The sequence below is a fragment of the Bombus vancouverensis genome, chromosome 15 (genome assembly GCF_051014615.1).
Source record: "Bombus vancouverensis nearcticus chromosome 15, iyBomVanc1_principal, whole genome shotgun sequence".
Classification (NCBI taxonomy): domain Eukaryota; kingdom Metazoa; phylum Arthropoda; class Insecta; order Hymenoptera; family Apidae; genus Bombus; species Bombus vancouverensis.
The window spans coordinates 5,301,671-5,314,010 of record NC_134925.1 but is presented as its reverse complement, the minus strand read 5'-3'; the positions used below and the strand labels follow the sequence as shown (position 1 = coordinate 5,314,010).

General features: G+C 36.5%; 1 protein-coding gene and 1 pseudogene across 2 annotated transcripts in view; one reads left to right on the top strand and one right to left on the bottom strand.

The window, feature by feature from the left end:
• Positions 1-44: 44 nt before the first annotated feature.
• On the top strand, positions 45-1,526 carry LOC117157232 (uncharacterized; annotated as a pseudogene).
• Positions 1,527-3,861: 2,335 nt separating this feature from the next.
• The window catches only part of LOC117157196 (uncharacterized), a 41,608-nt gene continuing 33,129 nt past the window's right edge, over positions 3,862-12,340 (bottom strand). For both annotated transcript variants that reach the window (XM_033335029.2, XM_076624559.1), the window contains exon 7: positions 3,862-11,244. In XM_033335029.2, the coding sequence (XP_033190920.1) occupies positions 11,098-11,244 (147 nt within the window). In that variant the 3' untranslated portion in view covers positions 3,862-11,097. The remainder of the gene's footprint in view (positions 11,245-12,340) is intronic.

Below are 12,340 nucleotides of genomic sequence, written 5' to 3'. Positions count from 1 at the left end.
AATGTTACGCTCTTAATATTGTACCAACGGTACAAGGAGAAGGTGTAGTAGTAAAAAAAAAAAAAAAAAAAAAAAAAAAACAATAGTAAAGATAACGAAAGATCGAATCGCGTTTGAAATAATGAGTTACATAAGTTCAGAAATTGTCGTAAGAGATAAATTAAGTAATTGTATCGAATAAGGTTGTAAGAGCTCTACCGTTGATATCACAGTACAATCTTGTGTCCTCGTTGGAAGACCGGGAGTAATAACTGTCATAAATAAGAAGCGAGTCGGATTTCTTCTTCAGTGGCGGTGCAACGATAAGATGATAAAATAAATTAGTGCAATGATAAGTATGCAAAACAATGGTTAAAAATAATGGTAAAAATACCGAAATGTATATCCATCCGAACGACATATGTCATTGTAGAGGGTTGAAAGATCACTTTTCTTACGTCGAATCTGTCAATATCGAAATGTTCGACAACACTGAATCAGTTATGCTCCGTTCATTTTTAGAAGCGCAACGTTCTATTAAAATTCGATTAAACAACGACAAGCTAGTGGCATTTTCGTCGTAAACAACGAACTTGTTATCAGTATAATGGTAAATGAAGGTAAGGTTAATGTTATTTTAATATAACGAAATAGTAAGATAACGATTATAAAATAGGATACAACGACAAGGAAATGAAATACGTAAAACTATATGGATTCATTGGTATACCTACGCGTGAATATGCACAGGGTATCTCGCATATAACACACATTTAGTTAACATTCAAACATTGAAAAATAGAAAATAGTAACTAACTTATAAATATGATTTGTAAACGTCATCTTAAAGGCATAATATAATATCGTAGCCAACATTGAAACGAGTTCCACGACAGATGACACGTTCTTGTAACCTCACAGTGATAAATCAGTAAAAATATCAATGTCGTTTCGCTGCTCGACTCTTTATTAAAATTAATTCGTATCGATACTCGTCCCTGGCACCTTTTTGCTACTTGTCAACAAAGACAAGTCATTATCAGTAACTCGGACTTCTTGCCTCGTTTATTAACGAGAAACGGAATTCGATCGTTAAGTATACGTGAATACATGGATGAAAACGACCAGAACTTTGAACATCGAACAAAGTAAATTAATACGCTGCTGTGTCATTATTTTCACGCTATTTTGATTTAAGCGAAGTGTCTTTACTCGAAGTCAGTTTAAGGTCATAATTTGACCCGCGTAAGTCGAAGTAAATAGAGTGGTTGGTGTAAATGTCAGACGTGTACTAGTAACGACCTTTAAAGGAATCACTTCTTCAAACCGTGTAAATTTGTTTTATTTTATTTTTAGTTTAACAGATAAGGAAGCACGTTGTTTTATTTTCTTCTCGATTATCAAAAAACAGAATGACGCGTTCTCTGAATTTTCAAATCGATTCTTACCTTTAGAGTGATAGACGTTTGTAGACGTGCGCTATTTACGTCTTTAGATCGATAAAGCTGTAAATTGGCGAATAATCCGCTAATAGAAGTGGAAATTGACGCGAGTATTTACTGAGATTATGCGTGTTATCGCGGGCACAAATTTCTCTGTACACAACATGTACAGGGTGATGTTTGATTACGTAACACGATATGCAATCGTTTCTAGAAATGAAAAATAAGAAAAGGAGGAAAAGAACAGCGAGAAAACCGTAACGTAGATAATTAAGAATAATTATACTTCGTAGCGACGTTATTATAGCAATAACTCATAATAAGAAATAACTCGTAATAAGAAAAATCAATTTCTTCCATTCGTAATTTAATTTCTTCCTTTAATTATTAATTAATCGTTATTAAAAAATCACTCGTAAAATACGTACTTACAAAATCGACCATTCGTGTTTATTATACCAACGATATTTCACGAGAACATCTTTTATGACCTACATATTAATTTGCCATTGCAAAAAGAACAAGAAGAAAAGATTGCGACTTCTATGAAACATTAGTTGAACTATCGTCATTTTAGAACACTCAAGGGAATGAGCCCATCTAAATAATGAAAGACTACTCTTTTTCGTTCCTTTCTTCTTTCTCCCTTCGCGTTTTTATGATTACAAGAAGAGTAAAGGAACTTTGATAGATATCCAACGAAATCATCAGATAAATTGAACGTCGTTTTACCTTACGTTTAAGAGGATGCTGGCGGCTATGCGCAATGAGCACATACTTCTAACGCAGCCAGGCTGCGCTTTCAGAGATAATGCGATGATGAGAACTGATGATAGCGATTACGTCGGTCGCACGTGGAGGATACGATCGATTTCTATTCTGCAAAAGTGAAACATCGCTTTAGAAAAGATGTCTGCTATTTGAATAGCTCTATCTGCTCGAGATTTGTCGTTGCCTCTGGTCTCTTGGTCGATGCAAACTGTATCTATACCCGGTTGAAGTCAGTTAGAAATTTTCTACAAATATTTTATTAAGACTCTCTTAATTATCGTTTGTTTGAAAATTATGTAGAATGAGGATAAGCGGCAAGAAAGCTCGAACAACGATATTAAGTAACATCGTTGCTTCCAGAGGAAAAAATATAAAAGTTTTTCTTTCGAGAAAACATCCAACAAAATGTACAACTCGATAAAAGCAACCGTCCAATCCAAAAACGAAAAGTTTGTTAATCGTTCTTAAAGAAAAAGAGAAAAGACGTTTTTACGGAGGCGTAAGAACCGAGAACTAGTTCTGTTGTTAATTAAATTAGTATTATATTATATTAATGATAATCTTCAATGCTTTGTTTTCCCTGACAAGAGTTCGTTGTTGAAAAAACACCGGCGAGTAGAAGTAATTTCCATTTAAGACGTTCCGTCTTGCCCGTTACGATTTTCCTCTCCGTGTCATTCCTTTATTTCCTGTTGTGCAATCTCGTAAAATTCTAGAAAGACGAAACGAAGATTCTCGAGAGGCATACGTGCGCTCGATCTACCGTAAAACACTGTACAAACTGCGTCGGTTCTCGCGTTCCTCCGCCAGCATCGAACAAGGTGAACGCGATCGCGGACAACGGAATTAAAAACGTAGAAGGAGGAAGACAAGAGGGAAGAGTAACTGGAAAAAAGAAACGCAGGGTAAAAAAACGAAGCAGAGAAGAAAAAGTAAGGAAAAGAAGAAAAAGAAAGAAGAAAGGGAGGTAGTAGGGAAAAAAAGAAGTAGAACAATGTCCTCTTTGTTCCATTGAACGCTCGCGTCGCCTCGTTCAATGCAACGAAGAAGACAAGCGCGCGCGCTCATCTGGGGAACGATCACGGTTCAAATGTTCGTTTTTCAGTAGTAAAAAAGATAATATATACAAGACTCTGAGTTGACGTTTGACTTCTTCTTTTTTTCTCTCGTTTCTCTTTTTTGCTCATTTGCTTCCTTGCAAGTGACACGTGTTTCTTTTTGCTTCAACTGCGACAGACTGGCCATCGATCTTTATCGTGCTGTCGAATGATACTGAAATCTGCGTGTGTGTGAGTAATTATGCAGATGTACGTGTTTCCACGTGTCTATGTTCCACGTACGTGTCGTACATATAACGCGTATGTGTGCATTTTTTTTTTTTTTTTCTAAATCGCTGCAAAGCAACAGCAACGAGAAATAGTCTCCGCTGTAATGATCATCAGTCATCTACTTCTCTCTCTCTCTCTCTCTCTCTCTCTTTCGCACTTCATTCGTTCATATTTCTTCTTTCATTCTTTCGTCCTAACAAACACACATGCACTCTCTCGTTACTGTTTTTCTTTTCAAGTTTTGCTTCCTTCTTCTTTCCTTTTTTGCTTTGTGTTTTACACTTAGCTTCTATCGAGTATGCGTCGAATATGATCGGTTGTTCGGCAGAATCGGAAGACGGTGGTTTTTCTGGTTTTTATTTAAAAAAATACAGGTCCAGCACGCGGTATAACGATTCGTCTCGGTTCGGCCACTTCTTAACGTCGTGACCGGAAGTTCTAGATTCGGCAGCGGCGAATGCGTATCCGTGGGTCGACTTAGGCGAGCTTTCTGGCTTCTAGAGCTTTTAAAAGGGACATTTGCTTCTCTTTCTGCCGTTCCTTGGCTTTACAACGTGCAGGTTCGTTTCGATTTTACAATACGCAGAAAGGAATCGAATTTTTGGAATGGAATAAGTATTGTACGTTTGATACAGTGAAATTTTTATTAATCGTTCCATCTTCGTGTATCCGATTTATATATTAAGAATAGAATTCAGAATATCTCACCCAATTTTATTTACGACAGAACACTCAAGGAAAACGTAATCGTGCCGATTTAAAAATACAGTAAATAGAGGATTCTTTTCTCTTCATTTATTCTCATCTTTTTACTTATTGCACCAAAATCCCTACGACGCAAACGAGAATATGGCGTGAAAATTTGATTTTCGTGGATTATTACATGGTGTTGTTTCAACGAATATATCCACTATCTCGAAAAATGATCTCGAAAGAAACTTACAATTAGCCTTCCGCATGTTATACCTCTTTCCTCATATGCATACTACACACTTACTATCAAGATACAAGCTATGACAAAGAATTCCACTTAAATCTGACATTTTGAACACAATTGCCACCTGAAGCTCAACTTTGATCTTTCTTCTAAATATACATATATCGTATAGAGAAAATTCGACTCCTTTCCATTCTGTCTTAACAATTATATCATTAGTTTATCGACAAAAATAAATCGTATGATAAAAAATCTCGCTTCTACATCGCTACAGCAACGAAAGAGCATAAAAAGACTTTTAATCATTGTTAGAATATTTATTTATATTAACCGCGTTTTATTCAAAAAAACTATTTATAAATGGTTCCTCGTATTTTTCGTTATAAAAAGGAAAACAGGGTTGCCCTCTATCGAAACATTCATTCAGGCTCGTTTATTTGTACTTATACGGATCTATTTCCCTCGACTAATCGTGTAATATCGTTTAGAAACATACTTATTTCTTTTCTTTTTTTCTTTTTCGTCCTCTTTCGGGGACTCCCCGAAAATTCATCATTCGCCTCTGCACGCGCGCGCGCTTTTAAAACATACGCTTGCACGCACGCGCGTACGCGGTTCGTTCTCCACATAGTGGATTTTCGTCGAAAAATGAACACTTGTTTTTCTCAGGATAGGGCCGCACCTACGTCGAGCAGCGGAAAATCGCGAGGAAAACGTAGGACCGGGATCGATTCGCTGTGCGGTCAACTAGGCTATATGCAAATCAAGCTGCCGCTATTTAAAACAATAGCGACAATTAGTACACGTCCTTTACTCGACGTCCAACCCTTGGAGCTTTAGAAATTCTTGAAACTCTACGCCTTTCACATTCTTCCCAGAATCGAGGACGAAATTCTAAATAGAGATTCATTTTCTTTTTTTTTTTTTTTCTTTTTTCTAGAATTATAAATCCTGTGAAAGATCTTTGAGAATATTTTAGTTTAGAAAATAGCTTCTTTGTGAATTTTAGAATGTACATATACTAGATTTGTAGCGAATTGAAGGTGTTAGTAAGGTAATTAGCTAGTTTACCTGATTTTTAGCTTATCTATCGCTAGATGTGTGTGTGTTTTTTAAACACAACCAACGGGATGAAGCCTAATTAGAAAGTTACTTCTTCCGCTAATATTATGCGCATTCTTCGTGAATGCGATTCACGTAACAGAGAATAACAGCGTAGTGATAAAGAAACAAAGTGAAATTTAAGAAATATATAGACGCACGAGCCTCGCACAATTACAGAAGGCTCTGTGTATTAGCTTAAAAGAAAATTCACGAGACACTGTTTTCCCATTAGAAACGATTAACGATAAAAATAAATAGATAGAGACTTTATTTTTATGCTCCGAGGATTGAACGACGATAACATTATCTCCTATTGTCGATTATTTAAGTACCTAATCCAGAGCTAATCGCTTAGCTCAGAAATCGAGAGGGAAAGCATCGTCGAGAATCGAAAGACGATGCGTTTTCGCTTTGCACGCGTACTTATATACGCAGTTTATTTTCTGCTCAACGATAGGTTCAGCGTGGTACAGTGGCGTTTTCTTTAGGAACAGTTCGTGAAGGGTTGATTGCAAGAAAAAAAAGGGGGTGAGGAATAAAAAGAAGGGGAAAAAAGGGAGGAAAGAAGAAGTAAAGTAGAGGAATTCGCAAAATAGCGAACAGCGACTCTTTCGACGGGAGGCGACGAAAAGTATAGAATAAATCTACGGTGTGTGTACTCGTGTCTGCGTGTACGTGTGTATACGTGTGTATTACTGAATACAATGATATTACATAGATGACACGTGGCTCTCTTATACAATTATGCAAGCAATTAACAATCGAACTCTATGTAAGTGTGAACGTGTCCAGTGTATGTATAAGTATTGTATATACGTAAAGATTTTTTTAGGCAACGTACCACGACTCGCGCATACCTATATTCGTAATGATAATGCTCGATTAATTAATTACGAATCGAATAACGATGAATCGATGACGATTAATTAATAGCGGTAATTTATTTCGCCGCCAAACACTTCTCTACCCGATATGTGTTAGTCGAAATAATATTCTACAACGTTCGTACGGACACAAGCGACACATCGATACATCATCGTATTTACCATTCGTCGTTTTGCATTATAATACACGTAGAAATTAATTCGTCATTATTTATGTATAATATACATCTGAAAAATCACAGTTACTTAAAAACATCTTGGCTTCTCGCTTTGTTATCCCTTTCCTTGTCATTCATTCGCGCTTAAACACATTCACACATATTTCACATTCGCTTATTATTTATCTATTTAGCTTTTATCCGGCCGAACGTTCGTTACTCTTCGATCATTCTTCTTTCTCTTTCTCATCCGTGCACGCAAGTACCTCTTTAAACCTCGTTAACAAGCACGATCAACGTTTTAACGGCTAATTTTCACGAATGTATTATTCACGTACGTCTAATATTTCTGCCTTGCCTCAGTCCTTTGCTGTTTCTATCGATAGAAAAGATCTTTCGCGTAAATTAACCCTCCGTAATAACAGGTTATTTTTTTACGGCTCTTATTTACTTTATCTTTCTTTTTTTCCTGCCTTACAAAACGAAACATGTCAATGTTTTAATTTTTGTGTCGCTTAATGAATATACATAAAAGTTTCAAAAGAAATCGATAATTTCTCTTCTCGACGTTATTCGAATACAAATCTGTAATTAGCCGGATAGATCGAGGATAAATCCAGTTATAGAGGGTTAGAGGCAATGTCTTTTTCCTGGACGTTATTTGGTTTAAATATCCCTCGCGTGTGTTATACATATATCGGTGATTGCGAAATTAGTCGATGCTCGTAATGAAAAATTATCGTATCTCTTTTTCTCTTCTATTATTTAGTTTCTTTTCTCAATTGGATTGTAACATATGAAATGTTTATTTATGGGAATATTGGGAGAGTAATAATTATTCGAGCATTAGATGCGAAACTATAGGGAAAATATTAGAGTGGAATTAACTCGTTACTTATATCTTTCTACTTGTATTAACTCGCCAAGGAACGATGTACCAGAAATGGAATAGTAGATAGTAAAATTCGATTCATCGATGCTTGGAATTATAAATAAATATTATAAATAGCCAATAAAAAAATCAACAACGTGCGAAAAATAGATAATTTGAAGTTCAACTAAACAATGAAATATTTAACAACGCTTTTGGAAACAAAATCAAGAGATCCTACTTTAATTTCTCGTTCCTTCTCTCGTTTAAACGACTTTTCTTAAGGAAACTAACTTCCCTACTGACAAATATATACATTTCGAGAAAAATTCGTTACGTTAGTCTTTCATGAACACTTCATGGACAAGTCTTTCGTAAATAGAATACGAAACATTGTAATTATTCATAAATAATCGTTTCACTCAAACGATGAACACTTTGTTTGACAAATGATTTAAGGGAACCAAGTAGCTAACAAATGTCTCATATGTTACAATCCAATCACTTTCAATCGATTAATTTATACTTTTAAAAAGATATTGTTTACGCGCTACGACCGGACTCGAGAAAAAAATATAACGTAACAGCGTTGGATACTTTGCTACATAAAGAGATTTGTAATAAAAAATATTTGATACGCTACGTACGAAAATATAAAAATTTTAAACAATAATTTAAAAGAAGGGCTCTTAACTAGCGCCCTTTCACTTAAAAAATGACAATATAAAAATTTATATTATTATCTGTTATCGTTATACCGACTATCGCCAGGCCAATTCAACTCGAATCTCTGATTACATTTCGCTTTCTGCGGAAGAATTGGTCGGTGATAATCAAGAAATCAAACAACCATTAATCGTCTATTCGCGAACTACGATCGTATCAGAAAGCTTATCGACCAACAAAAATCTACCTCTACGTTCAATGTTATCCACTGAAACGAATTGTGTGCCTTCTCTTTTTTAATTGCTATCTTCCTTGTACAGTACCTTTTTCTTCGTACAAATTTTTCCAAGCGCGCGATGTTGCTTGTACAAAGCGCCGGAAATTACGATCCATACTTTCACTGAATATTTCATCGAATTCATTTCGTGAATTTTTCCTATAAAACGAGATAAAGCGCGATATTTATACAAATGTCTTCGTATCGGCGACGAGAATCGAGGATTTGTGAGAAAAAGTCAGAAGACGAACGCGAAGATACGGAGAAAGTTCGTTTCTCCTGAAACAATGTCTTTGAATAGTTATGGGACTTTGCTATAAGTGAAAGGAGGGTATTTAGATTCAACGAAGAAGAAAATATCGTGGATTCATTAGGCAGTTCTCGAAAGGATCGAGCTTCAAGATCATTTTTATTCGAAGATCGAACGACGACCAAAAAGATAGGAAAGTTCGAACGAAAATAAAAGAAAAAAGAGGAGATGGAGATGAGAACGTCTGTCCAACGACGGTCTGGAGATTTGATGAAGATCTATCTTAAAGCAAAGAGCAAACATCCAGCTGACTCGCACGTGATTACTGATATCGAAATAAAGATTCGATATCGTGATATTGACGTGTTCGTCGCGTGACGATCCTCTCGTCTCCTTTATTTTATTCCCTGCTACTCAAATCACGCATATTCCCCAGGGAAATATTTTAGAACGAAGTCGATCGAATTTTCCCTTCATTCTCATTTGCACTTCTGTTCGTTCAGACATAGGAATATGATGAGGGCCAGCGCAAGGCAGGTTCAGCGCGTTCGCCGGAACCCGGCCCCAAAATTACCCAATTAAAAAACACCGATTTTGATTAACTTTTTACAGAATGATGATACCATTAACAAATGTAGGACATTTTTTTTAATGGCGATGATTCAATTTAAAAGAGTGACAAAAGTCATCAAAGTTTAGTGTAACTCTATAAAATCCTCGTATCCTGGAAACTACATGAGATAAAAAAATCCAGGCGCTTTCAGAGAAATGTACTTTTTAGAGAAATTAAACTACAACAATAGTTTTTTTGCAAAAGTCGTACACGATTACAGATTTTGTACTTTCATTGAACTTTTGCCCCTTGAAAGCGAATTATAGATGCGAACAAATATTACTTGGACTTGATTAAAAAACTGCTTATAAAAAATATATAATATGTAACAGCATTTGTAAATAAATAATTCTTCGTTGTAAAATTTAAGTGTAGGATTTGAATGTATATTCAGGCTCCGCAAAACGTCACGCCGGCCCCAAATATAATGACTGGTAAAGAGGAAATATAGAACTTGAATATAGAACATGGATTTGTCCAGAAATTAATCACGAAAATTTACGGATACACGGTGAAACGTTTCTGAAAAAAACGGCTCGATGAATGTAAAATAACCGAATATTGTAATAATGAAACGTCGAGCTTGAGAGATAAGAAGGATGGAAGAAATTCGAGAGAAAGAAGAGAATGTTTGTAGCAGACTGAGACACGCTTTTATCATTTTTTTATCGCCAAGTTAACATTGGATACCGTAAATATTGATATAAGTGGAGATTTGGATAATCGACCGTTTGTGAAGCATCGGACATTTGGAATTCACAACTGTCGACTCGTCAAGGATTATCGTCGACGAAAGAAGACTGAAACGAATATCAATCCTTGGCAGTGTTGGTATGAAGCGTAAACGAAACTTTCAAGGAAAGTTGATTTTAGATAATAAAGAATGCAAGGAATGCAGCGCTACAAAAAATTTCGGTTGTCCATTACTCTCTTAGCACGTAAAATATACACTGTTTTACAAGATTAAACATTATAGCATTCTCGGTTAAAGCTTCTTAAACATTCAGCGATTCTACACGCCAAACAGTAATTAAAGTGTCATGAATGAATTTGCGATTTGTCGAAAATGTATTGTCCATATTCTCAAATATGTTAATTATAAAGAAGCGACGAATAGAGTCGTAAACGATTTCCGAAACGTCTACGGGTCGTATCGAAGATTCACTGCCCGCACTGGATATATACTACACACTTGTCCTTGACACAATGATCACAATAAAATTATTAATACAGATATATACGCGTATGTGTATATATATGTATGTATATATATGTGTGTATATGCATATATATAAAGAATTCAAGTAAACGATCATCGCTAAATAATGATTTAGTAATCAATGAGATGTTTAATGTACAGTGACGACACCCGTGTGATTTTAACGTATATGTATGTTGTCTGTGTCTAACTATCAAAGAGAAGTCATAGACATATTTCTTTAGTGTAGTACGAAATTATTCCTCGAGAGCTGACGTGTCATCTCTAGAGATTATATCCTACCTAAATACTTTTTACACGCTAAATGTTCGCTCGAAAAAAGCTGAGGATAAAAAAAAACAGCCAGTGGTGGCAGTAAACTTCATTCAGCGTTGGTGTCGCCGTTAGTTTGACCATATTTAACATGGACGACGACAGCAGGCGCGACTCAACTGAATTAAAACATCGATCAAGAGCTATTCCATTAATGCTAAAGTCAATTATGTACAAAAATTTGCTTTATATATTACATGACGATTTCGATCCGCCGTTAGAATCAATCTCCGACGACGGATACCCGGCAGTTAAAGGAATGGTGTCGAGCGCCGTGCACCTTCCCTTAGGAGAGAACGTTGACCTCGCGCGGTGAGCTACACACGTTTAAAACGCTACTCGTCGAGTTAGGCGTGATTTGACTTCGGGCTTCATTCTGTGCCTGTCGTATCGCTTCCTTATACGGACCTCGTTTCTTCTTGTTGTACCGCGTCTAAAACAGACATCGATCGATATTCACAATTATTATACTGCTACTTTAACACTCTGCAGCAACTAGAAGTTAGAATCAACAATGAATCTAAATTGCCATCTTTCTAAGTGAAATAAATTTATTCTTTTTTAAATTATATATATGTCGGGTTTACATTAGAATTAGGGTTAGGGGCGTGAAACGATTATCATAGAACCGGACAAGTAACCGTGGTAGTTAGATACTCGAGAAACTAATGACAATGATCCTAGGTTCAATAACGAATCCGCGGTCGACGGGATGATAGATGAACGTGCTCACAGAATCTAAGTCGGACGCGTAATATTCACTGGTCGTAAGGGGTTACTCTTTTCGTCGATGAGATCGCAAGAGAGAATGACTTTCCCGTCCCGATGATGCCACAGAGGAAAACTATAATGGGGTGTGTCTAAGGACACGAGATCATCAGATTCGTCGAGAAAAGCCTTCGTTCAGAAAGTAAGGTAAATTGGCGTTGCTGCTAATTGGTCAATCTCCATATCGGTGGTTAGAAAAAGATGCTAGCCGCCCTCGAGGGAAAGTTGCTAGTGGGAGACGCCGCTCGTTGAAAAATAGGTCTCTCCTATTTTCCCGTAGTTGGGACAAAGACTGTTTGTCTGTTTGAAGGACTTTAGTTGGCTAAATCTTAAGATATATAACGGGTCCTCGGGCTAGCTGAACATGTACTGCGGAGACGCATCGACATCTGGCAATCATCTTACTCGAAGAATAGGGTCTGCGTGTGGCGAGCTACGGGACAGAGACCGTTGGAATGTTTACTGTCGAGTGTTACAACTATTTCCTTTTTAAGGAGAGCTATAGAATTATTCCATGCCTTTGTTAGACAAAGCGTTCATCCCGTGACCGCGGCTACGTTCGGCGACTGGCTGTCGCCTCGAGCCCAAGCTCACTATCACAACTCTCGAACAATTACAATCGGATTGAATAACTACAATTGTTTAATTACAGCTATAGTAGACTCTAGGTTACAATGTTGCGGGATTATCCAAAATTCCAAAGGCTCCGGTGTTCTTTCATCTCCGATATATATATTATACATAATTATATATTAATAAGA